The sequence below is a fragment of the Streptopelia decaocto genome (genome assembly GCF_964273445.1).
Source record: "Streptopelia decaocto genome assembly, chromosome: 1".
Lineage (NCBI taxonomy): Eukaryota > Metazoa > Chordata > Aves > Columbiformes > Columbidae > Streptopelia > Streptopelia decaocto.
Genome location: NC_138663.1, coordinates 16,452,856 through 16,479,855, shown reverse-complemented (window position 1 = coordinate 16,479,855; position 27,000 = coordinate 16,452,856). Strand labels below are relative to the sequence as shown.

Sequence of the window (27,000 nt, the reverse complement as noted above, 5' to 3'; positions counted from 1 at the left end):
GAAAAGGAAACACCAATACTAGCAGAATATATGAGTGATGCACAATCCAATTGCTCACCATCCGGTGATGCTCAGCTCGTACCTGGGCAGCAGTTCCCCCAGCCAGCTCCCCCCACAATATATCCTGAGCATCACGTCATATGGTGTGGAATATCCCTTCGGCCAGTTGGGGTCAGCTGTCCTGGCTGTGCCCCTCCCAGCTTCTTATGCATCTGGCATGGCATGAGAAGCTGCAAAGTCCTTGACTACTTAGCAACAACTTAAAGCATCACTGTATTATCAACATCATTCTAACTCTAAATCCAGCTACTAGGAAAAAATTAACTCTATCCCAGCCAAAACCAAGATGCTGTCAAACAGTGACCAGCTGACAAAAAAAAAAAAAGCTAAAAACTTAGCAAAATGTGGGCTGTAAAACATCCTTCAAAAATGTGATGGTCTATTGCTTGCTACCTGATATAAAGAAACATTTAATAACATACAACTTCTGTTCTTATTTGTTCCGAATATTTCCCATGGCAATATAACAGAAGTTAAGAGATACACCAGCATGCTAAAAATCCACTATTCATCTGACCTCTTCCTTGTGCTTCTACCTGATTTCCCTGCTGCCTTTGTCTTCACTCTTCTTGGCTTTTTATTTGGTCTTAATTCCATCCCAGAATCTACTTAACACATCAAGAAAAACATCCAGGATAAACCAAAGTAAGCTCTGTCTAAGACAGACAAGGACTGATTTTCTCAAACCAAAGTTTGTTTGAGGATCCTTGCCAAGAGAAGAACAATACATGTAAATACAGTAGCAAGACCTCCCTACACATGTGCAGTTTCACTGCCCCTCCTAACAGTGCTGCTAATAATACCACATACCTGCAACAACATATTTTATTTCCATATATGAGTTACATATTTAAAGTACAGAGATGTTAACACACTACTGAAAATAAAACTTCTGCAACTGTGATCTCTTAAAGCTAAGTTGCTCTTTTATTTTCTAGTTCTACAATACACACACTAAAAATGCATTTTTTTTGTTTAAAATTTTACCTCTTTCTCTCAGTCTGACCTCCAGCCTCAGCCTTGGGCTCTCCACACATCTCCACATTATGCCAAACTTGGTCTTGTTCTTTTCATCTCCCTGTGACCACTGAGGCTTCAGCAGGCCCACAGCTCCTGAGCAGCAAAGAGCCTGGTGCTCTTTGCAGAAGACTGACTTGTGGATTTGCACGTTGTCTCAACATTGAGAAGATAAGACTGAGGGCACTTTTGCAGCTACTAGCATAATTAGCACTGTCTGGCAAACAACTCAGATTACCAAGGTTTTATAAGAAGTGCATAGGATTTAACATAAGACAGCATAGTAGAGAGATGGGGAAATCACTATCATACCAGAATTGCCAAATTCTCAAATCTAATACTAAATGGTCATCTATGTTCTTCCTTTAAATATTCCACCGTAAAATAAAGCATGCTGCAATATAAGATACAAACATTCTAGGCTTACCAAGTTAAGTTCTGATAACCGCTGTACCCTCAAACACCAACACTGACATTACAACTCCCAGACTCGCACAAGCGAAAAAAAAGGGTGACATCTAACCATTTTCTCACAAAGAATTTAAAAATCTCAGCTTGAATTAATAAAAGGGTTGTCATATATCATGAACAAAGCTCCTTCCATTGTAATAGATAGAAAGGATTATCTAGGTAGTTTGGTTGGTTGGTTGTGGTTTTTTCCTTTAAATAGAAAGACTACTTTTGTTAGAGAAAAGAGATACTTATGGCCCGTGCAGACACTGCTGCCTGTGACCGTGTGGCAGGGCCAGGCTATGACCTTCCTCCTGGAAGCGAAGGCTGCATAAGGACGGAGCAAGTTTTCCATCAGTGAGCATTAGGAGGAAGGAGAAGGGGAGAAATCAGATCTTTGGATTCCACACTGGTATAAAAACAATTACTTTGAAGAGAACTGTCTGCAAAATTACACTGTCGGAAGCAAAACATCACATAGCCTCATTCCTAAAGGTTGACAGCATTACTGAAATATCTGTCTCCACCACTGGGAAGGACTCTGTGTGCTAAGTGCTGTACAAATACAAAACAATTAAATGACCTCTCTCAGAAAGCTTGCAGTGTAAACACAAGGCAAAAAAACAAATGGATGCTGACAGATGGGGATAGATAACGAGGAAGCACCAGTAGTCCCTGACTTGCAACAATGTCAGCACACTAACACCATGCACCTCTACTGCTCATGGACATCTTGCTTTGAGAAGGTTGCTTTATTTCCTTTTTTAAGCATCAGTTACAAGGAGAAAATTTGCACTGCAGGGAAAGGAAATGAAAGGTGAATAGCTTTCAGTAGATAACACAGCTAAAACACCTGCATTGGGGAAATGCAAGACTGATACAGCAGAGAAAGGAAACATCCATTTTCCTGAGTGGTCAACTGTACAACTGCACAGCATATCTACCTGACAACTTAGTCCTTTAAGGTATATGGAGAAATTTAAAAAAATAAAGCTACGTTAAACTCTTTACACCCAGTCTACTGGCTACAGTAAGCTGCTCTGCCTATGGGGACAAGTCTAATGAGCAGAGACCTGTGTTGAATAAGCCAGAGCTCAACATACAGTTCTCAATCAAAACACACCAGAACAGCCTAGTTCAGAGTAGCTGAAAGCCTGGATCATCGTGGCATCATCATGTTGGAAAGAAGCAAGCCGCACTTCTCACCGGCTCACAGCAATTTTTATCAGAAATACTTCTGAGAGAAGCCAAAAGGAGACATGCTTTGTCCTTGAATGCTGGAGATTTGGGCATCACCTGAAAGTTAAGGCTGACTTGCTACTCTTCCTTTAGACTGCTGCTGCCCCTTACCAGAGTCAGAAACATCTTCTCCAGACACAAACCTTGAGCCAGCTGCCTTTTCATTCAGGTCCTTAGCTCAGGCTGGCACTTAGAAATCTGAGTGACGCAACAGTCTGCATTTGATGGAAACAACTGTTGAGCTGGGAGTTGTCAACATTTATTACAGGCATAAAGAGACTGCCACATAAACTTGCATAGTTTTGAGATGACAGTGTATGATACAGTTTCTGAACAAGGAATACTGAATGCTAGCTTTTGCTAATTATACTCTCATGGGGGGGGCATGGAAAAAATCAGACTGAAAAAAATTCCTAAACATTACTTATCTGGCACACCTGTCTATGTAGGCTGCAAGTTCAAAAAATTCACAGCATTTAAAAGACATCAAATAGTAGTACGCATATAGTAAATAATCACACCTTTTAGCATTAGAGTATGCCTCTCTTCATTGTTCTTCACAGGTATTTGCATGGAAGAAAATTTCCTCAAAGGCTGTGTCACAAGAACATCAAATGAATTACTGCATAATTCACAGAAAAATTAGTTTACTTTGTTGGGAAAGTAACAAAAGATTACTACTATTTGATACATTATTGCCCTTTGGCGGCCAGTGAGGTGGCATCTCCTGAAGCAAAGGTCATGCTCTCAGTCAAGTGGGTCCTCGAGCACGATGGACAGAGAACATGGGTTCAGAGGACTGCAGGGTCAAACCCCTTGAACAGTGATGGATAGATAAGTACTCGCTCTAAAGCCTTCTCGCCACCTGGTCGCACAATTTTTCAGTCTTCTTCAAACACTAGTAACTCTACGCCCTTTCTATCAGTCATCAGTGTCAGCTCCCTGATTTCTTCAATGAAAACAGTGCCATGCTATCATCCATTGGTTCAATTTGGCTCAGACATACTGTGGTCACTAAGATTCCTGTGTTTACACTATCTAACATATATTTTGTAAATACATTTTATTTGCAAGCACTGCAGGCAGTTAAACACACAGAACACCTTTGTCAGTATCAACAATATGTATGACAGTGGTATTCTACACATTTATGTTCCTACCCACACATTGCAGAAATAAAGCAAAGTGAATTCTACCTTTTTCTATATATTTGAACAACACCTTATTTTAAAACTGTCATGTCTTCAACCCTTCTCTATCTAGAAAGACTTAACATACTTCTCATTTATCCTTAACCTAAAATTTCCCATCCTTTCCTCACATTTCTAGAATTGTCCATAGAAGGGAAAAGCCTACAGATTTTAGACATGATGTACACAGTTGTGGATACATAAGAAGTAACATTTTAACATTTATCCATTGTTATATTTATAATGCATATAAACAATCATTACTTATGCACATGACATACTTAGGTATTGTTATCCTGAGAAGAATTAAAAGATGAGCCTATCTCAGCACCTTCCTTCAAAAACCTGGAAAAGCAGCACAGGTACCTAAGCAGGGGTGAGGACAAACTGGTGGGGAGTTTTTTTCTCGCAAGTGAAAAAACACAGCACCATCATGAAATACCAGCATATTCAGTGCTTTGTGGTGTTCTACTTTATTAAGTAGAGCAACAATTGTAGCACTACATTTTGCTCCCATTCTCCCCCTTCCAACCTTCTCATTTCCGTAATACCTCTAATTTTACACAGGGAAACAACACCCTTATGGAGTGGGTTCTGTCTGGCCGTTCCTTTCCACAAACACAGGTTTTGCTGGGTTTAAGTACCTCTGTACAGCTCAAGCAAGATTATAACAGGCAGCAATGTCCTTTTTCCGGCTTTAATGACAACATGAAAAAAACTGCTTGTTTAAAATCTTGCATGTAATCAAACATTTATTTAGACACAGAAAATCGCCAATAACTTGAATTTTTGAGAAAGCTAACAAAAACAAACAGGCAAGCCATGTCACATTGCTGTACTCTATCATTAATTAGTCTAATGAACACAGAAACCCCACCAAATAGGATGAAGTTGTGACTCAGAGCAGCAGCTGTGATTCTGATCTGAAACCTCTGGGGAGTGTCTGTGGCAGTGAGTGTGGCAGGCAGACTGAAGAGCACCGCCACAGAGGAAGACATTTCTGCAATGGAGGAAGAAATTACTCCTTGGACGGCTGTTAATTTGTTCCAGACAGAGAATCTTGCTGTTAGGAAGGGAAAATGCCTTTCATGAAACCAGGATAAATCCCCAAATAAGTAAATTATTTCAATACTATGGAGAATTCCTAGTTTAGAAAAATATGATAAACAACAGTTGCTTATAACCTCTTCGTAACTATAGTTAGAGTAAAAAACAAAAAACTATGCAAAGAACATAAGACATGTCTACACCAATAAAAATGTTAAAATGTGCATGTCAATTTACTTCAGTGCTTCTGTACACAACGGTTTACTGTGCAGCAAGCAAGGAATCACTGCAAGATTATGTTGTTAGCAAAAGCCAAAAGCTGATTTACTGAAAAGATGGGCCACAGATCAGCTTTGATAGTGAAAGAGAAGATGAAAGACAGACCTTGGAGCAGCCCTGGCCGATGACAGTCCTGTGGCTCCAGCCACCCTGCGTGACCCTGCACATACAGCTCTGAGGGCTGGAAGAGCCAAGAGCTTTAGAGGAGCTAAACTACAATTTCTTCCAAGCTAATAGCCCAAATGAGTCTCCTGACTGAGTTAAGAGAAGCCCAAAAGTATGAAATCATATCGCTGTGTGAAAAGTATTGTCATATGCACGCTACAGGCACACCACAGGAAGCTAAAACGTGCCACTTAAGGGCAGTAAATTGCTAGCCAGAGTTAGAAAATGTGCTTAAAGCTGCTTGCAACCATGCAGACCAGTGTTGTGTTTGTCAGTCCTTGTAAGAAGGACTGGAGGCAAGATAATATGTTCTTTGCAGGAATATACTGATTTCATTTGTCCCTCAGCTGAATAATTTTCAGGAATAACTCCTTCAGGAAAATAAAAAATAGTTGCTAATTCTTCACAGTCAAAAGAAAAAACACCGTTTTCAGAGCAAGACTGGAAGTCATATAACAGTATCTTTTCTTCTACACAACCCTTTGCTTCAACGTATCCTAACAAGACACAGCAGAAATGAGGGCTCAAGTGTAGCAGAGATGCCCAAGAGCTACTTGTTCAGATTTCAAAAGACAAAAACCTCAATATGGCTCTTCGGTTCTGCTGAGAGGAAGGCCAAGTGAACTAAGCGTCTAACCATTGAATTCAATTTCATTTTCCAACAAAAGCTTTCCAGTACACTTTAAAGCTCTGTCCCTCTCAGGAAATGTGTTTTTCTTCTCTGTTTCTATACTGCCTTTTTTATTTCCCTCTCTAGCATTGTCTAATCGCCCCGTTGTCTGCAGTAGCGTATTACACTACTAAGGGAATTAAGATTTCCTTAACTGGACACAAGTCCACCATCTCAAACTGCTTACCTATATCTACTGCTTGGTCAATGTTCATTTCTGCACTGAAGAGTTTGCATAGGTGGTGGCATCAGTTACACCTGTGCAAGGAAAAGTCACCGAAGTTGCTCAAGCACAACTGAAGACACAGCTGGGCAGCACAACCTTTTGCAGAGATGCTTAGAAAGGATGTGATCAGACCAGAATTTGCAGAGAGAGGAGGAATTTGACAATAAGGTAATTTGTTTAAATTATTGTCTAGCTAGTTTAAGTTAATGAATGTAATAAATCAATCAGCAGTAAGATCCAAATACCTGTGGAGACCTGACCAGTACCTTGCAGAGCCTGTGCTCCAGATCTCAGTACAGTCCATGGTATTTTTTTTATATGCATAGATTACTACAAGAAATTCTCTTTCTGTCTCTGTTCAGAATTCCATCAGTGCCTGAGTTCATTTGCCACAATGTGAAAAGAATCATCAAAAAATTGGTTTTTGCTGTAAGATATTAGCATTTAAAATAGGACTGTATACCCTGGAAAATACAATGAGATAAGTCTTGCTATTTTTTACTTATTCAAAACTCTAATAAAGCATATAAGATAGAAAAGACTACCATAATGTATTTGATAATTTTAAAACTATAAATGTTTTAACACAATGATTATTTCCTTACCATTATATGAAACAGAAAAGGAAAATTACTTGGAATGAGTATATGTATCCCTTAAGAGCTGCCCTATTTCACTAATAAGTCACTCTCCATTCCTACATGCACCAGAAAAAAAAAAAAAAAAAAAAATCAGCCTGTATCCTGTCTTTTATTTCCACTGTAAAAAATGCCATTCTAGGCATATCCTGCTCCTTCCCTGGACTCTCCCCATCACTCCTCATTCTCCTCACAGGCCTTAGAGACAGGTTGCTTTCTTGCTGCACTGAGGAAATAAGAGTCTCTTAAGTAATTCCTTATTTTCTTTTGATTTGGTGACTGTACTCCATACCACACCTTCCATCTGGGTTATTTTGACCACAGTGATCTCTTTTTTTGCAGACTGCTTGTGATAACAAAGTCTTGATTAGCCTTTAGATGCCACGAGGTTTTATTTATGATCCATTTCTGGACTACTTTGACTCATGGTAAGGCTTTACATTGCACATAACCTTTCAACCTTCTTTTGGTCTCTCTCCACCTCTGTGGCACAAGGCATTTTGTCTAGCCTGCAGTGGCTTAACTCTTATTGACAGACTCCAAAGAATCCAATTTAAAGAACCATTTTCTATGCCCTTAAAGTAAAGGTGAATAAACAGATCTAAAGGGCATCATATCTCTTACTCTCTGTTTGAGTGGGATCAGTAATATATTTCACCGAGGTTGTTCATGTTGCTGAATCAGGCAGCATCTAACCAGGTGACCTTTTATACTTTAATTTGTGTCTTTCAAGACTGGTTACATTGTGAGCCCTGAAGTGCTTCCCATTTATATATTCCTTGTTTTTCATCTAAGGAGGAAACACTTTCTTATGCTAAGAAAACAGCCCAATATTTGGATAATACATATCCTCTGTGTTTTCACAAGTGAGCAAACCTACATTACAAACAAAACCCTCTCCCCCTACTACTCTACTCCACCTTAAGGAAAAAAAAATAAAACCAATTGGTCACTGATTGATATCTGATTTCCTGATAGCTCTCAAAACTTTTTAAAAATGGCCTTTGCTAGAGATAATGAAAAAGCACAGTTCAACAAAATGATTAATATTAAACATTAACAACTGCAGAAGAAAGGAATTTTCACAAGATTATTAGAAAGGTAATAGCACAAGAGAAACTGTTGAGACCAACCAGAAGCTGTCTAGATAAATAATACATTAAAACAAACAAGGCAACCAGTATTGCTATTTAGGCAGCTTTTCTCAGTAATCATTGACCAATGATTTATAAACAACATCACTGCTCTGAGTTCATGTCATTACTTGGCTTTACATACGAACAACATGAATGAGATGCATTTAACTGAGTTAAGAGCTACATCGTGCACGTTTTTCTTTACAAAATTGCTTTACCATAAATGATAATAACCCAATCCATACATTTCAGCAAAGACTTTACTCCCACCCATGCAGTTCACACAGTTCCTCCTGTATGGCCCTGCAGCGCAGTTCATACCAGATTTGTGACATGGGAGTTATTACCAAGGCAACAGATAGAAATCAAACAGTATTGTGATTTCACTACAGGCAAAAGGGAGAGTAGAAGCCAAATGCAAAAAAAAAAAAAAAAAAAAAAAAAAGGAAAAATTTCTATTAAAGACACAAATCCTTCAATAATATCAAAAGAAGTGGTAGAAAATAGTGGCTTGAATACATTTCTTCTTTAAATAAATACTTTAGTTTTAAGTTTTCTCCAAAATGACAGTCTTTCTTTAAATATGTTTTCACAATCTGAAGAACTATAGAACAGATTTTATCAGTTACCATTAAAAAAAAAAATCACAATTGGGTGAAACAAACAAACAAAAGTACCATCAGTAGGACTGTTGGTTGTTTTCCAGCATTTTAATACAAATGCCTCAGCATTCTGGTTGGTTTACCACTGAAGATTACATTAATTTGTATGAAAAACTGGGGGTAAAAATAATACACTTGTGCACATAATCCCTGATGATGAGATTTCAATAAAAATAAAACAGGTCGCAAGTGAGAAGACAGATAGCAGTATTTGCTTCAAAACAACTTGGTGTGTCTGTTCCTACACAGTTCTTTGAACATGTGTCTTTTGAACATGTTATATTTATTAAAGACACTTGACTTTGGGTTTTGTTGTTTGGGTTTTGTTGTTGTTGTTTTGGGTGTAGTTTCTTTTTGACTGGTTTGTGTTCGGTTGTTTACTATTATTATTATTACTACTACTACTAATATTATTATCATCATTATCATTATTATTAAAGTATTAGTTAATACTCAGAAGAATCCTTTTTAATACATCTGCAAGATTTTAAAGGTAATTAACCAAATCATCAGGCAGACCTTCTAGTATATGGGTGCAGACTGTGGCTAATAATTTGCTGCTGTCATACCATGAGGTTTACTTCCACTCACGCTATTCCATTCTTCAGTATATTTTCTTCTAGCCAATAACCTGAGACAGAACTCAAAAAAAGACAAAAAAAATATATTTAATGTGGTGGTTTTCCAATGCATTGAGTTAAAGGTTGAGGTTTGGGGAAGAAAAAGAAGAAAAAACAAAACAACACAACAAAAACCAAAACACAAAAAACCCCCACAAAACCGCCACAACCAAGCCAGTGTTCAGGACCAGAAAAATAAGCAAAAGACTAATATTTAAAGACTTATGAAACAGAAAAAAATCCAGTGTTTCAAAATAGAATGAGAGGCTGCAGTTAAGCGTTCATTCCAGTACCTCACATCAGCACCCTGAACCTGCTTCCTCTGCAATTCGAGGTGGTATTTTGTTATTTTTAAACCTGAAGAAAATTATAATGCAAATAAATATCCACCTCAATATCACTTTATGTGTTTGGCAGTCTAGGATTTTTTAAGTTTGTCTTGGTTTTATGGGAGGGTTGTTAAGTTTTGTTGTGTTTTTTTTTTTTAATAATAAATGGATAGAAGATGAGAATTATCAGAAGATAGGTGGGGTGTAAAAGTTTAATTTAAAGGAAATCAGCCTTTTCTTTTAAACTTACATTCATCTTCTATTGTATGTCTACTAATTCCAACACCAAAGAAACACAAATATATTATTTCTAATACATTCTCTACTGTTGTAACAACTTAAGCAATTAGAAATAAGGAGTGCTTCCTACTTCCCTCAAGACACTCAGTCTAATATCTCTAAGACTAAACTATGCTCTGATAATCATTCTAGATTTTACTTAATTTCATTCTGTTACTCTCATTGCATAACATCTTGAACTACCCTCCCAATCTTCCTGGTACTTAAATCTTCAAAACTTTTATATCTGAATTACCTGTTCTTTGATCTCCAATACTTAGGACAAGGCTGTATCTGTAATAATCATCTTCCAAAAGCTCTGGCTAGTTAGACTGACAAAGCAAGCAACTTCTTAAATAAGATGAACGTTTTATAGCTTTAATCTAGTTAACAACTCCATCATGATTCAGTGGCTTGGTTTGCATTTTTTTTTCCTTTAAGTGGATTAAAGCTGTGATTTTCTATTTCAAAAGGAACAAGAAATGAGCACAGAATTGGCATTAGCAGTGAGAAGCTTCAGCCTGAGCAGAAACCTTGAAGTTTGCCGTATGGCATTGCCCAAATAACACAAGCCATAGATTTCAGACTTTGTGTTTTACAGTGAATTACAAATCTATACTTACAAACTGACTCACATCAATTTCTGGCCATCATACCATGTCAGCACAACAGGAGAAGAAAGATCCACCTGCTTTTTAATGTTATTTTTCAATAGGAAACTTAACACAATGTGGTTTTACTGATAGCAACACTGATACACAGGTGACTTGTTTTGAAATTTACTGTCTTTCTTGTAACCTAAACACCCTCTCACAGTTATTTCAACTGATAAATTACAGACTCTGGAGCTAAACCATTAAACCCTTAAACTGCTCAGGGTTTTGTAGGCCACCTCCAACAAGCACACACAAGAGTATTTAAGAAAAATGTTTCACTCTTTAAACAAAACTGTTAAAGCACAGAAGTTATCTTTAAAACACAGCAAATAGATACATACACTTGAGCAATATTGTGGCAGCCTTAAAAACCTTCACATTTAATGAGCTGCCTCCTTGTGCCTCAAGCACAAGATGCATCCATCTACATCACTCAGACTTGCAGTTTGCTGGCTAAGTACAAAATCAAAACAAAGTATAATGTTTAGAACTATTTAATACATCTGGCAGTATGATGTGCTATTTTCTCTCCCCATCCCTCTCGGTGATTCTAAATCCCAATACTCACTACTATCCACAACCTCTTACCATGGTCAGGATTTGTGCCGGTCACATTAATTCTCAGGCTAGATGTGAGGAAGAAATTTTTTATGAGGGCAGTAAAACACTGGCCCAGGTTGCCCAGAGAGGTGGTAGATGCCCCATCCCTGGAGACATTCAAGGCCAGGCTGGACAGGGCTCTGAGCAACCTGATCTAGTTGAAGGGTTGGACTAGATGACCTCTGCAGGTTCCTTCCAACCCAAACTATTCTACGATTCTAATTCACGATGGAAGCAGTCAGCAGCCTGCTTCCTCCCTGTGGAACAAAGAGTTAATTTATTTTCTCAGACCTGCTGCAGTTTTCCTTAGCCAGCTAATGTTTTGTTTGTTTGCTTGGTTTCAGTTCCTGGATGCTGCTATTGGCATCCTGTCATCAATACATTTCTGTTTCAGCCACTTCCTAGCAGATTGACTAAGGCCCACTCCCCTTCCCAAGCAGCATTCACTTCCCACGTCTGTATTTTTGAACGACTGAGAAGAAGAAACAACATCAGAGCAGGGTCTGGAGAAACTATGGTCAAATTCCTCCTTGACCAGCCCCAAGCAGGAGGTGAAGGCAAAGAGAAAGAGGGAATCAAAAGGATTGACTCTGCCAACACAGCCATTTCCCAGCTGTTGTATAATAACTACTACCCATGGCTCCTGCAGACAGCCTTTGATGAAAGGGTGTTTAAGTCTTCTCTAACCTGCCCCACCAGCACCTGCACTGTCAGCTTGTAAACTGCTCCGGCCCAGCCTGAGGCCTGCGCCTCACACAACACTTTCATCTCCAGATCGGAGTTTGTCCTTGGTCAGAGTTCCAAAGCCACTGCTTCTCTCTTTAGGCTGTGTGATAATTTTCCAAATTAAAGTGGAAAGATTTCAACAAATTAACTGTTCAGTTCAGGCCTGCCAATGGGAAGAAGAAAGAAAAAAAAACCAACTAAATCGCTGTTCCAAGGCTTGGAAAACTTATAGCAGAGGCTGTTTTCTATGCAAGAAACTAGTGTCTGATAAGGACAAGTTGGTGACTATCAGATCTTCAGAGCATTTTTATTTTTCTTTTAATTTCTAATACACTGAAGCAGGTGGTTTCCATAAAGTCTCATTTAGAATGTTTTACATTGAGTAATATGAAATCATTTATTAGCTACAATTTGTTCCTCTCAAGCTGTCAGAAGTTAATCGCATTATTTCTGTAGAGTATACATAACAGAGGCATTTGGTATAACAGGAGAGTGACCTTTCCCAGTGTGCTTGACTAAACCACTTAGTTGTTTTTCCAAAAATATTTACAGTCTATCTAAAAAGCACCTGTATACTATATATACCCAAAGATACATCTCTTTACTAAAGTTTTTCACCTTATGAGTTTGCACGCAGTACTATATAAAACTTTTGCAATATGAAGGAAGGATAATACGGTAAAACTAAGGGTCACTTCTCCAAAAAGAGTTACTGGAAGGATTTATTAAAAACTAATGAAATATCTAATGGATTATTATCTGAAAAGCAAGTGCACCTGCAACACAGAGTTTCTTTTTGTTTTATTAAACATCTTCTAAAGCCAAAAGGAAAATGGAAAAATTAAGAGAAAGATAAAAACTGTAAAAAAGCATATTGAAGGATGAAAACCTAAGCAGGCAGCAGCCTCAATCTTCTGGAGTCATCAGAGAAAATTAGACTTGTTAATTACCAAGACATCTTAAAATTTTCTTGACAACAATACAAAGTTCATATCAGAAAAAAACACTGATGTAATTGTTCCTCCTTCAGTCAGACTTAAAGCACAGTTCGGTCTGAGCATATTCAAAAAAAACTGAAGTGACAAGTTACTGGCCATGCAAAAACAAAGAAATAATGGCAGCCTGCTTTGTAATTGCTTTGGCCCAATTTAAACCTAAGTGGAGACTACAATAGAAGATATATTGCTCTTCAGTAACTGCTGCGCAACTTGGATGACATTGTAGCATTGTGTAAGTTTTGGATTTTGTTTTGTTCATTGTTGTGGGGTTTTTTTTAAAGGAAGTATGCTTTCTGGATTTTGCTGACTTTGTTTTAAAACGCATAGCCAGAGAACACATTAGAAACTAATACAATCTTAAAAACCAATGTTCATATACAAACCATAAGAAAAATGTGAACCACCATTACTTTTTGCCAGTCGAACTTCTGTTTGCAGATCTCAACAACTATTTTCCAAAATCTAAGCTAACGGTCAGTGATCTAGCAAAGTCTCACTTCTATGACCAACTTGCTCGCTATAAATCTGGTATAATTTTAAAATACATTAATCCACTAATTATAAGTCTCTCTGTGGCTACTGATGCTGAAGGAGCAGAGAAGGCTCGTATTACTTGTGCTGTAATTCACAAAACAAGGTATTTATTCAATGTTCTTCAAAAAAATAAAAGGTTTAACAGCAGTCACTGTCCTATGCTACCTATTCAGTATTTCATCTCCAAAAAAGTTTAAAAAATGGAATTCAAAGTCTCAGTCTTAGCTTTCAGCATCCCTCTGGGGTTAAATCACACGTCCCTCTCGCAGCAGCCACCACCAGGAGCAGAAGTTCCAAGTGCTGGTACCAGCCCTGCTGGGTCCCAGGGTGACAGAGGGGCACGTGCTGCCCCACGCTCGCTTCAGCAACAGAAGGATTTTACAGCTCCTCATGGGTTCCAGCTCTGCAACTGCTGCACAATAGACCCAGCCATTAAACCTGTTGGGATTTGTGCTTTGCTTCCATTGAACTACTCTCTAGCCTCTATTCAACTTCAGAAGTATCCTGGCTTCCTTCCAGTACCACTCCTGTTCTCTTTCATTCTCTCATTTACATTCAATGCGATATTTGTTCATTTTTCATGGTAATTGTTTTAATATTCTTATCTTCAAACCTTCAATTCCTCTTGGTTACATAACCTCCTCTTGTCCTCTTTTGTCTTTTCCTTCTCTTTTTTTATCCAGCTTTTTCTTCTCTCTCATTACTCTGAGCTTTTTTCCTTCTCCATATAGTATTTTCTTCTACTCCCTATTTCTTGCCAGCTGGAAAAAGATGCTTCTTTTTCATCTCATTCTTTTTGTTCTTTTGTTTGCTTGCACAGATTAAAAAGCAAGACTGCTAGAGCTCAAAAGCATCTGTGGACCAAATCTGAACACCAATACATTTTACATGTGGATTCACTTAACTTTTAGGAGATGCAAGGATATCTTAACAATAAAGAGACATTTTATTAACTAGGAATAACAGATCAGATCCACCAGGAAAAATGCAAGTTTAACAAAAATGCTGAAGGCCATAAGCTCTCCCTGTTGACACATTATACCACTCTTTCATCGCAGAAAGCTCTTCTAACACAATGTGAAAAGATAATGGCAAATTACAAAATTAGCATCACATCTAGTTTAGTGTTTCAACTGCAGAACCAAATATTATGTCTGGCTTTCATCCAGTCTGCCTAAAGTTTCCTGAGAATAAGAACAATCAAGATGATACAGCTGCCTCTTCAATCTTATCTCGGATTTACACTCCTGAGGGCGCAGGCAGCCTGAGTGAACGGCCACCAGCTCAGAACTAGTGAGCCCCCAAAAGAGCAGCAGAAACTGCAGCACAAGCCACAAGACCTGTGTGCAGCTCTGACAAGACAATACTGAATCATGGCTCTCCATCATGGCTAAATTACGGCTTAGTATGTACGTACGGCTTAGTATTCAAGATAACTTCGGATTTTTTCCAAAAGCTTTCTTCCTTCATGTTTTGTTTTGTTTGTTTTTACTGCAATGAAGCTGCACAGTACCGAGAGTGTTTTCAGAAGTCCTAGTTCTACAGGAACATGAGCATATAGCTAAAACATCAACATACTCTATTGATGTTTTTCACTAAACAATCTGGAATAGTCAAATCCTCAAAGTTCTCTCTTCCTCCCACACCCCAGAAAATGTGTTGTGGGTTTTTTTTTCCTTTTTTTTTTTTAAAAAAAAAAAAAAAAAAAAAAAAAGAAACTGATGGAAAAATTAGCTTAAAGTTTTACCTTAAAATAGTTCTCCTTCCCTAAGTCTTAACTATGAGCCACTGTGGGCTTGAAAATATCTACACATCACTGTTTTAACAAAATTCTTGGATATGTTACTACTAAAAAGCAGAATTGTAGTAACTGCTATCCTGCAATATAACTTCCTTCACAGGGCCTGTTTCAGTCTCCTATCAGCCAGAGTTGAGACTTCAGGCACTCTATCTTATCTGTCTAAAATTGTATGAGTTCATCTTTTACAGGTCAGTTAAACCAGCAAAAGCCATGACAAAAGGAAACATTTTTTCTACTTCAGGCACTCTATCAAAAAGCAGTGGTACCCTTGTTCTTAGGCAAAAAGGGAACCAAAGCTATAGGTCACTGAGCTTTATTCTTTTACTGACTAAATTTATCATGCTAGAATTTGTTCCTGTGAGAGTCACAATCTCCTTTGCCTATTTTTACATTTTGTTTCTCTTTTAGATCCACCTCCTCAATGCAGAGGTTGCTCCACGCACCGTTCTCACCAGCTCAGTAACATCCTGTTCATGATGAGAGTTCCTGGTTCCTTGGGGCTGGATGTTCCACACGTACATGGCTGATTCAAACACAATATGAAACTATTCCTGTGCATAATCTAGATCAGTTTATTGCACAACAGCATGAACTCTAACAAAAGTTCTTCTAGGTTTCCTCTCCCCATCCTCAAGAGAAATCCACCTACACAAGGACTTTGTTGCTCTCATTGGCTTCACTACTGATATCCAATTTTTAACCAGAAAATGTATAACAGATTTCTAAACACTTAAGCATTGAAGGTCTAGATTTTTGTTGTTGTTGTCATGTGTTTCTAGTAGGTATTTTTCTGCTTTTTATGATGTCTTCTACTACTGGGTACACTCAGTGATTATTTTTAGACCCCTGAAAAACTCATACATCTATATAACTTGCTACCTCTAACACCCATACTTTTTGATTCAAACTCCTGTTTCCTAAAATAGAAGATTTACTCACATAAATCGGGGAAGTATTAAATCATTCTACAACTGTTTTCTTCCCTATATTTTCATTTCACTTTCCTGCCTTGTGGTTTGATTATGTTGGGAGGCTTTTTTAATGAATTTTTCACAGACATACAAACTCACTCCTATGGCCTCACTTTCTTACAGTTAAATACAAGATTTAACAAATTATTTTACATCAGAAATAGTGAAAATCCTCAAGCCAGAAGATTAGAACAAGTCAGGACTCATCATGGATGCTGCCATGTTAACTGGTCACAGTGTAGAAGAGTCCAATGGAAATACATAAGGAAGAAGGGGGCAACCAGAGACTAAATGCTCCGGGCAACAGCAAGTCAGGGTCATTAACCGCTTCTCCTATGGCCTAGAAAAGGGTATATGCCAAGCAAAGAAGACTCACAGCTGCACCAAACTTACAGTGAACCATCAAAACATTTTTTTGTGACTGTTTTTGGTAGATGAGTTTGCAAAACCACTGAAGGCAAGTCCACGCAATCCTACAACCTGAAACAAAACCAATGTCTGTTTTCTTGATGCAACAAAACAGCAATCCCAGAAAAACACAACCAAACATGATGGAGAAGAAAACAGTACTTAGAGAGTTAATACAACATGACAGTTCCTTAAGGTACGATTTAATTACTGCATTTAAAGCAATCACCAATTTTTATGTAAGCAAACTATCAACAGACAGATGCTTACTTATATTTGAAAAATGTCCTTTCATAGAATGTCTTACATACTCAATAACTAAAAATTTAGTTACACTGCTTTATTATTAAAAAAAATTGATATTGCAATTAGTTTACAAGCCAGTCCCCTAACAACAGTGCCTTCGTGTGTTTATTATAGGCATTTTCTTATTTTAAAACTAAGATTCAGCTATGGTTTATGGTTGTAATTCTGTCCTCCTACACGTCCACAAGCAAATTAGGTCAAACTATTTGTAAAACATCCTACATAGAAAGGAGTCTGAGATTTTAAAACACATGAAGTTTAAAATAAACAAAGTCAACCTACCAACATCATAAACCTTGTGAACTGTCAAGTTTTTGTTCCAGCCTAATAAGGCCTCCTAAAGTAGTAAGAACCAAGATGTGACTGTCCATGGCTAGAGGTTGCATCCACATGGTGCTTAATAACATGTTAATAATGTTTATTATATAAGTTTCCCTAATTAACTTCTAAACTTATTTCTGCATTTGGCATCTGTAAGATCCATTGGCAACAAATTCAACTATGTAATCACGTGTCGCATGAAAATTATTTATTTTAAGCCTACTGCTGGGTAAGAGCTAGAAGTCATCAAAACTGTTATAAGATATGATAAATAATCATGCTCTCTTCATCTTCTCTATACATTAGTAGCTTTATATGCCTCTTACATTTCTGAACTCATTTCTCTTTGAAGTTGCAGAGTCCTCAACATCTTGTTTAAATACAGGTATCTCTCTCCCCATATGTAAGTTGGTTTATCCTTACTAAAAGAAAAGACAACTGCAATGTTTGTGCTACTGCAGATCGGTCATGGAAGTCATCGTGTTTGTACAGAACTATAATGCAACTTCAAGACCTCTTGAGTAGTAACAATTTAGACTGCCGTGCATGTCAGTTAGCCAGTTCTCTCCTGCAAGAATTATTGTATAATATTGTATAGTTAATATACTTGCCATTTTATTAATTTGTTATCTTGTATTATCTTTCCACAACTATTCACATTCACAGATTTGGGGGTCTTAATATCATGAATGGTGTACAACTGCAAGCTGTTATTTTGCTGTTTAGCCTCTCTCATGGACTTATTAGAACAGCAATATCTCCACAAAGATCCCTGTGGGAGTCTATTCTTGGCTTGTGATAACTGATCTTTTATTCTTATCTTCATTTTTCTCATCTTATAAAGTTATTAACCTGAGAGGGCTTCTCTCTTACTTTTGTGACCATCTGGTTTCTCCAAGAAACTTTGGCAGCAGCTGTCACAGAGTAGGAGGGTTAGTTCATATGGGATATACAGTTCTAATGTGATCACAAACTCACATCCAATCAATTTGCAAGCTATAATCTGTCTACAACAATCACATTGGCTCTTCTTTATTATTTTATATTCTTCAGGTCCATGTTCATTTTTCATATTTATAAACATATCTTCTCATTTAATTCTATGACAGTTTTAATTAATTTTGATACGGACAGAAACAAAACTTTCTGGGCTGTAGCTTCACGCAGATTATGCAACATTTCCAAATTCAGTGATTATGTATTCAAATTACTCCAGACCTGTTGGGTGAACCCTGATTAGTCCAAGCAATTTGTTATTACTCATTTTAATCAGCTTGTTCTAAAAGTTGTTTCCATAACACTTGAATTTCAAACAGACCATCTGAGATATCTCAAGTAAGCTCCAGTGCAAGAACATTCATGCAGAGTCCATAATTAACACAGATGCAAAAAGAATCTTCGTAAGATTTGCTGCTAAAGATTTTTCTTCTGCTAGTGTTCTCACACCATCTTGATCCTTACTGGGCCTGTAGACTACAAGGTCTCTTGCTTCTGATGTACCTGAAGAATTTCTCCAAGCTCCTTCTGTGCCTATCTTCTGGTTTTCACACGTAACTTACCAGTTATGCCTTCTCTTGTTTCCCACATTTGGTTGCAATTTCTACTTCATAAAGTCTCTCTTTAACTCTTATAGATCTCTCTTCTTTGCAGTTTAACAATAATGAGTTTGGGTTTTTTCCCCTCCTTGTGACAGATGGCAGATATTTACTCTAACATTTAACATGGTAGCTCTTGATACCACAAAAGGCTTTACCCTTTTGGCCATTATTTTTAACTATTTCCTAATAAGCTTGCTCCCTTAGCTGTAGTTCTCTCCATAAAACATTACTGCGACATATTTTACACTTCCTCTTAAAATAATATTGAAATTGCACTCATTATATTTACTTTGTAGGGTAGCTCCACAGTAGTTTAGCCTTCAACTAGGTCTTGTGCCCTGCACATTTACCAAGAGCTACTCCTCTTGTGAGCTGAGAGCTCATCACAACACCCAATATATTGTTCTTCACTTCTGCATTTACCAAAAGTCTTCACACATTTAACAGAACCATGGAATAACAGGAAATGCTTCTTCCCTCAGCATCTTACCTCCTTTAGCACTTCACAGTAATTTTCCATCTCATTTACATGGTCAGTAATTTAACCCTCACAGTATTTAGATCTATTTGCAGACAAAATCAAACTGTAAGTGTACTTTCTTATCTAGACATAGGTTTGATCGTAAAACCCTAACATATAATAACACATCTCCCAGAGCATAGTTTACATTCTCATCTCTACATAAATGTTTGCCTTTATACTAACATTCTCTTGTACCAGTTTTCTGAGATGCCAAATATGTCAGTATCCAGATTTCAAACTAGCATTACAGCTTTCACATTTCAGATTTTGTCCAGAAGCCCATCTGTAACTGCTATTAGTCTTTTTCTTATATTTTATAAGGAGAAGCAAGCAGTAAATACATACATGACGGTGTTAATCCCTGACAGTTGTTGAAACATCTGCAGACCACAACCCACAATTAAGGCTCTTCGAGTTGGAGGGTATGTTAGCATTCTGCAGATCACAGGTCCAGCTTTAAAAAAAAAAAAAAAAAAAAAAAAAAAAGAGAGAGAGAAAAGAAAAGAAAAAACAACAAACAAAAGAATACGTAATAGTTCTTTAATAGTGCTTAAGTGATTGCTATCAAGACAATGTTCCCAGGCATAACAGGCTTTGCATCTTAGTTTCAAACAAACTTGGATTATTTCAATTATTTTTTAACAACTTAATCATTTCAGTTCTGCTTTTCCACACTGTACCACAAAGATGATTTTCAGGAAGTCCAGGCAAAAAAATTAAACTGTTTTTGCACACAGTATATACTCCTGGTAGCAAATGTACAGCTCTCCTATATCATACTAACAGGCTGCACAGCTGCTGCAGCTGAAAGTACTCAAAGTTATCACAAAATATCATTGTTTTCTTTCTAAAAGTTCCCACTGTTATTGAGAGCTTATTTCAGAAATGCCATTATTCACTGCTCAGATCTGGATCTTGCAGATAAAGTGTTCTCCCTTGGCCCCCAAACACCCAGTTTCCACAAACCAGTTGCAAGTGTGGGTAATTTGAAGGTACAGGATAAACATTCTGCACAACTGTAAGGCCAACAGAGGAAGCATTTATTTTTCGCACACCTTTGGCAGTAATGGTATGAGACTGCATTCAAAAAGCAGAAAACAGCTTCTCAATGAAGAAAAAAAAACCCCAAAATTCTGGCAAACAGAGCAAGTTTTCTTCTCTGGTAATTTTAAATTTTCAAAGTATCTTATTTTAGAAAAAAAAAAAAAAAAAAGGTAATACAGGAATCTGTATGATATTAGGCAAAAATTTAAGATACTTGACTCCCTTATTTACTTGAACTTGTTTCTGTCCAGCATGGTATTTAGGGCAGAACATAGTCTGGTGAAAAATTCTATGTTTTATACATCTTACAATATCTGGTACACCCACTCAGAATACCTAATACAATAGATCACAATAGTCAAAATAGTTGCCATAAAAAAAAGTGAGGAGTATCTACATTTTTACATGTTCAGTCTTTCCTGAAATACAGAAAATATTAAATGTGTTGATTCAGTATAAAAAACCTATATGGATCTGTCAGAGAAGAACAATTTACATATGCAAAGAGTTTCAACTTCAGAAAGGTGACAATCTGTGAACAGTTTCAATAGGGGAACTCAAGGGGGTTTAGATAACATTCTCTTCACTGAATGATAATCAGACCTGCCGAGAAAAACCTACTTTCGTTTTAAAATTAAGGTATTTCTAATTCACATCACAATTGTATCACCACTTAACTTTGCTTCTTTACTATTAACAGTAGAATGGAGTCTGAGAAATTTTGCAGGTGGTTCCCAAGTACCATTAACATTCAGACAGTTCCACCTGCCCTGCCACAGAGCCACAGCACAACCTTAAAAATGTCTCTATTTGAGTAAATACAAATAGAATCATAGAATCGTTTCAGTTAGAAGAGACCCTCAGGATCATCAAGTCCAACCATGATCTAACTCTAGTACTAAACCATGTCCCTGAGAACCTTGTCTATGCACCTTTTAAACACCTCCAGGGATGGTGACTCCACCACTTCCCTGGGCAGCCTGTTCCAATGCCTGACAGCCCTTTCTGTGAAGAAATTTTTCCTAATATCCAATCTAAACCTCCCCTGGCAAAACTTGAGGCCATTTCCTCTTGTCCCATCACTTGCTACTTGGGAGAAGAGACCAACCCCCTCCATGCTACAACCTCCTTTCAGGTAGTTGTAGACAGCGATAAGGTCTCCCCTCAGCCTCCTGTTCTCCAGGATGAACAGCCCCAGTTCTCTCAGCCGCTCCTCATCAGACTTGTGCTCCAGGCCCCTCACCAGCTTCAACCACCTTCTCTGAACTCTCTCTAGTACCAAAATGTGCTTCTTATGATGAGGAGCTCAAAACTGAACACAGTAAATAGAGCCCATCTACGTATCTGATAAGATATTCTCAAGCAAGACACATGATAACACTGGATAGACATGTATATCAAAGGGTTCAGTGGTCAAAGTGGCACTTCCTCAGTGGACAAAACACCAAAACCAGCCCGGGCTGTCAGCTAGGAGCAACCTGGAGCTCAGACATACCCTCAGGTTTCTCTTCAACTCCAAGCTTTACAAAGAAAATTTACTAACAAATGCAACCATGAACCTCTGTCCACAAAAAGAGCTTTCAGGTTTTCATACTTGGCCCCATACCTGAGCACGGAGCCTTCAGGCTTAAAAACCTTTATCTGGCAATTGCAGCATCAGTCACGAACTCAGGCTGCTGAATGTAGATGAGATGCCCTCCATTCCTCACAAGCTTCCTATAAAGTCCTTACCGGAGTTCAAAATCCATCTTTATCTCCACAGGACCTTACAATCAACCTAAAGCTTGAAGTCCACCATCAATGAGTACACTTTATTAAATAAGCTGGAACTCTGCCCCAGCAGCAGGGGCTGCTGGGAAAGGAAGCAGAAGCATCCTAAGGAACTGATGCAAAGTTTTGAGCAATTCCTGATCCACTCAGCTATTTGATGGAAGTTACATAAAACTCTATTCAAATCCAGCATTGTACAAAACAATTGGAAAGAAGGCATTAAACTGAATAGCTAGAAATTAAAGCAGCTGCTCCCAGACAATGGTTTGCGACTCAGAGGGATTCGTGAACTCTCAGCAAAACCTCATCACACGAATCGGTTTGTGTGCCTGAAGGGGGGCCCTGCAGAAGGTTTAACACCACATAGTAAAGTCCAGAGCTTTACTTTAGAACCTCAGACTTTTAGAGCATCCACTCAGCTAAATTCAGTACTTGTACTTTTTCAGACTTCTGATTAATTGGATCAGAAAAATGATGCTAAAAATCATCATACTAGTTCAAGTCAGGGATTTTAAAGTTTCACTCCAAATCTGTACCATGGCAACTGCACATATCAATAAGCATACACAAAATTAAAGGATTTTCTTTCATAAAATTCACAGCCTTCAGGTTTACAAACCAATAAATGCAATCAAAGAAATAAAAGAAGACGTTAATCTCTATATTAAATGAGCTTTACAAACTCCACTAAAAAGCCCAAAGGACTTTGACTGCAAGGTGGCTGTTTTTAAAACAGAAAATGAGTTTGAAATGTTTTATTAAAATTATTTAGCCCTAAAACTAATTATATTACGTCTGCATTTTCCTGTCTTCAATTCTGCCACCCATCTTCTGTTATATTACAACCCTAAAACTAAACAACTCTAGGGAAAATATGGTTGCTTACAGAGAATGAGTAATCTAAAAAATAAAAAACAAAACAAGTTTTGAGAATTAAATACATTTTTCTTTTGAAAATAAGTCTTCTGAAGACTGAAAGTGTGCTTCAGGAGTTTCTGATAACCGTTAAATCTGCTGTTAGTTATTACAATAGATTAAAATAGCACAAAAGAATAAAATCATTAAATCTTTAAAAAGTGGAACGACTTAATTGCTCACAGAACTAGAGGGAAACAGATGATGCAGAAGATATATCACAAAAAAAGCCCCAAACACCACCCACAAACAGCAAAAATTTGGCAATTTCTACAATGGAAAAAACAGATATTTGTCACCAAAAGTCAATATTTTTTGTTCATGATAGTTCTGCCTTAATTGCTGTTGCTTTCTTTTCTGCTAGATTAGAAACATTCCTGCATTTGAACCACTCCATTTGAACTTTAGAAACCACAGCAATGTTTGCTTTCCTCCTTCTAATCTACGAACAAAAATGAAGTCAAAGGATGAGACTTCCTAATGTCATGAATAATTTAATGAGACTAGATTTAGTCGGACTTTTTCTGCTGTGGATTCAGGTAATTACTTTATCTGAAGTAAATTTCCTTAATGCATATGTTTACGAGGGTTCAAAATCTGCTGCAGTAAAGGGCAGCTGAATCTTGATGTAGTGACAGTGCAAATGGCAGCAATAAAGAACACTGGAAAAACAAGGACAACGCTGTTGTAGAAGGCGACATTACATGTAGTGGTGATACATGAAATGGATCATCATGGTCTAACTGGCTTCTTCTCAGCCTGTTCTAAACTATCTGTATAACAAGACATTCATCCTTACAAGCAAAAGTCAATATTAGAATTTGGAAGTTCGGCTTCACATCCAAAAAGCCTTATTATCTTACACTGAGCTAAATAGGGTGGGAAGACCTGTTCTTGCAAACCTTTACTTCAGAAAGTGAGTGATGCTTTCCAAATGTTACATTTTACAAGTGGATATCTGAAACTTTTAATGACAGCTTCCTATGCTTTAGCTGCTGTTCGTGTTATTAGGCATAACCCACAAGTTCGGCGTAGAAATTGGGAATCACCTGGTAAGGCATGTTGATTTTCTTCTGTAGGTAAAATGGACTGGGTGGCAATCATAGGAGCTTGGGTGTGACACACTGCCAACTAAAAGATATAGAGACTTTCCAAAAAATGACAAAACAAACCCTGGTTCTAAAAGGAGATTAAGTAACAAAAGCTAAAAAGCAGAAGAATGGGTATTAATGATGTTTCAGCATCTCCCTCTGAAAACATACTGCATACACTTCCAGGGGGATAAAAATATTGTAGATAGACATAAAGTCAACCTAAAAAATCCCACAGCAAATGCAGGCAGACATCTGCTGCTTGGGAAACCTTGTGATCCCCCATCCCTCAAATTAGTAGTACAATACTTGGCAAAATTCCACAGCCAGGCAACTATGGTTCGAGATGAGGCTCTGCCAAAGTCATTTGCAGGTTCAAACATTCTTTTGCCAGTTAATCTAGGTGACAGCTTGGAGCAACAGCTTAAAACTATGTAGGGCTCTTGCCAGCATTTTGTGTTCTTGCTGTAGACGAGTGTTTCCAAAAAGGCTCGGCCAAGCAATGAGACACTCACTCATCAATTAAACTTAATCTTCAGATCAGTTTCTCAGATCCATTCTTGTCCCAGTGCCAGTCAATACCCCCTCTTCCATCCAGATAAATCTTCAAAGAACAAGTCTACAGTTAGAAATGGGACAAAAAAAGAGAAACTTGCGGATAGTGTTCTGGATAACAGAAGACAGACATGGGAGCAATTTCTCTGTTTTGCCTTTCCTCACAGAACAACAGCTTCCAGACCCGCTTTCTCTGCATCATTTGCAGAACATTCCTCTGCCTAAGACTCCTCCTCTTAGACTTAGCTATTATTTTCTGCATATGAATGACACAACAAAGCAAACACCCTTTCTCTTTCCAAGCCTATTACATCATTATTTTCCTAAAGTATCAACTTCATTCATTTTCACAATGTCTTTCTGTAAAATTCACCAAATCACAAGAAAACAGAAGTAGTTTTAAGATCAAATTCACATTATTTATCCTCAGTAGATACAAAACAATTTTATCTAAGTACACTCTCAATAACAGAGGAAGCTTCCTACCTCATAGAATTCTCTAATCTGTTGAGAAAGCTCAAAAGCATTGCTTGCTTCAGTGTTTTTTTTTTTTTTTTACAGTATAGCCCTCCATCAGCCAAAAATGAGAAAAGACCATCAGATTGCCTAATAACTGGGTTAGAGCATTTTTTGATTTTCCACAGCAAATATATACGGTATAAATGGTATACACAAGACAGCCTGCTCTAAAAGCAAATAAAAGCTAATAAGACATAACCATTTTGGTTCTAGAGAGTTAAGTAGTGCAAGAAGGTTTCCACACCTAGTTGAACTGAAAGAGTTTTTTTGTTGGCTCAGGAAGCCGAGATTGCAAATAAATGGCCCTTTAAATGTTCTTTTTAATCCACACACTGAGAACAGAAACACTAACAATAAAGAATTTTTTTCGTTTGTTTTGACAGCAAGTTAGGTTGGTCTCTTGGGAACCCTGAAAACAAAGCAACTTTCCTTTATCTGTAAAAGGGAAAAAAATCCCTTGATATCACATTCTTTGATATAAAGCTTTGGTGACAGAAAATCAATGACTGAGTACTTGCACAAAGGCAGCAGCAGTTAAGAAAACCTTTGAATAGGACAAGAAGGACCGACAAGTAGGGAAGCAAAAAAGGAGGGCAATTTTGGCTGTGTATGACATGTTCTTTAGAAAAAACAGAAATTACTGTAATGTAGTCCTTTAAAACTGAAGAAACCGTGACAGAACCGATAACAAACAGAGAAGAGTGGCCATTTACATGATGCCAGCAGGAGCTGAGAGAAGTGGCCACAAGGACAGAGAGATTCCGTGTGTGTGGAAGAGGGACCCTGGTGCGGGACCGTCCGAGCTGAGGAGTGGGAGGTTTACCTGGTTCTTTAATAGGAAAACTGGGGTAGGGATCGAGAAAAGCACTGATCGCATCGTGCTCCTGTTCCAGCTGTGGCGGGCACCTTGGAAATAAAGCAACAGGTATTACGGTGGACTTGTGCACACCTGCAGGCTGCCCTGTGGTTTTAGCAAACAAACGTTTCTTTTCACGGGCTGCTCTAGAACCGCTTTACACAGGAGACAGGAACGTCACCCTCACTTAAAAATGGAGAAAACCAATGAAGAAAGATAAGATGATGTAGCCAGCATTACACAGGCACAACCAAAGTAAGGCAGGTGTTGTAACAGCCTCAAGAGCTTCCCACTCCATCTCTCATCAAGTGATGAAGTGCAGAGCATTCAGCAGTCTGGAATTGGAAAGCTTTTTTTCCTTCATTGCAAAATGAAGAAAGATAATTAAAATAAAATCACAGCCAGGACAGTTCAAAAGTGCTTTTTTTTTTTTTGGTGTTTCTCTTGCTTTTCAATTAAAAGGGCATCAAAAAAAGGTGATGACTCAGAGTTCCCTTCAACCCAGTCAGTAACCTACTCTCAAGCTGATCTGCCCAGCTGTTACTGTATTAATACTTGTACAAATATTGTATTTTAATTCCTGGGCAACACACTTCAAGCCTTACATATTTTTGCTTTTTTTTTTTTCTACCAAAAGTCTTACTTTAGCATTTTCCCTTCTATACCTTGTCACCAAATGAAATATCCGTGTTCCTGCTCTAAGTCAGTGGTTTAACAGTAAAAATAGATTTCTACTCCTTGCCCTCCAAAAGAGTGAGATACAGGGACAAATTCCCAGTAGGAAGGGGAAAAAGGTCAACA

General features: G+C 37.8%; 1 protein-coding gene across 1 annotated transcript in view; it reads right to left on the bottom strand.

Annotated features, from left to right (window-relative positions):
• SLC2A13 (solute carrier family 2 member 13) overlaps positions 1–27,000 on the bottom strand; it is a 154,070-nt gene that overhangs the window by 62,782 nt on the left and 64,288 nt on the right. Inside the window, exon 4 of the mRNA XM_082059777.1 lies at positions 19,795–19,903. Coding sequence (XP_081915903.1) covers positions 19,795–19,903 — 109 coding nt within the window. The remainder of the gene's footprint in view (positions 1–19,794; positions 19,904–27,000) is intronic.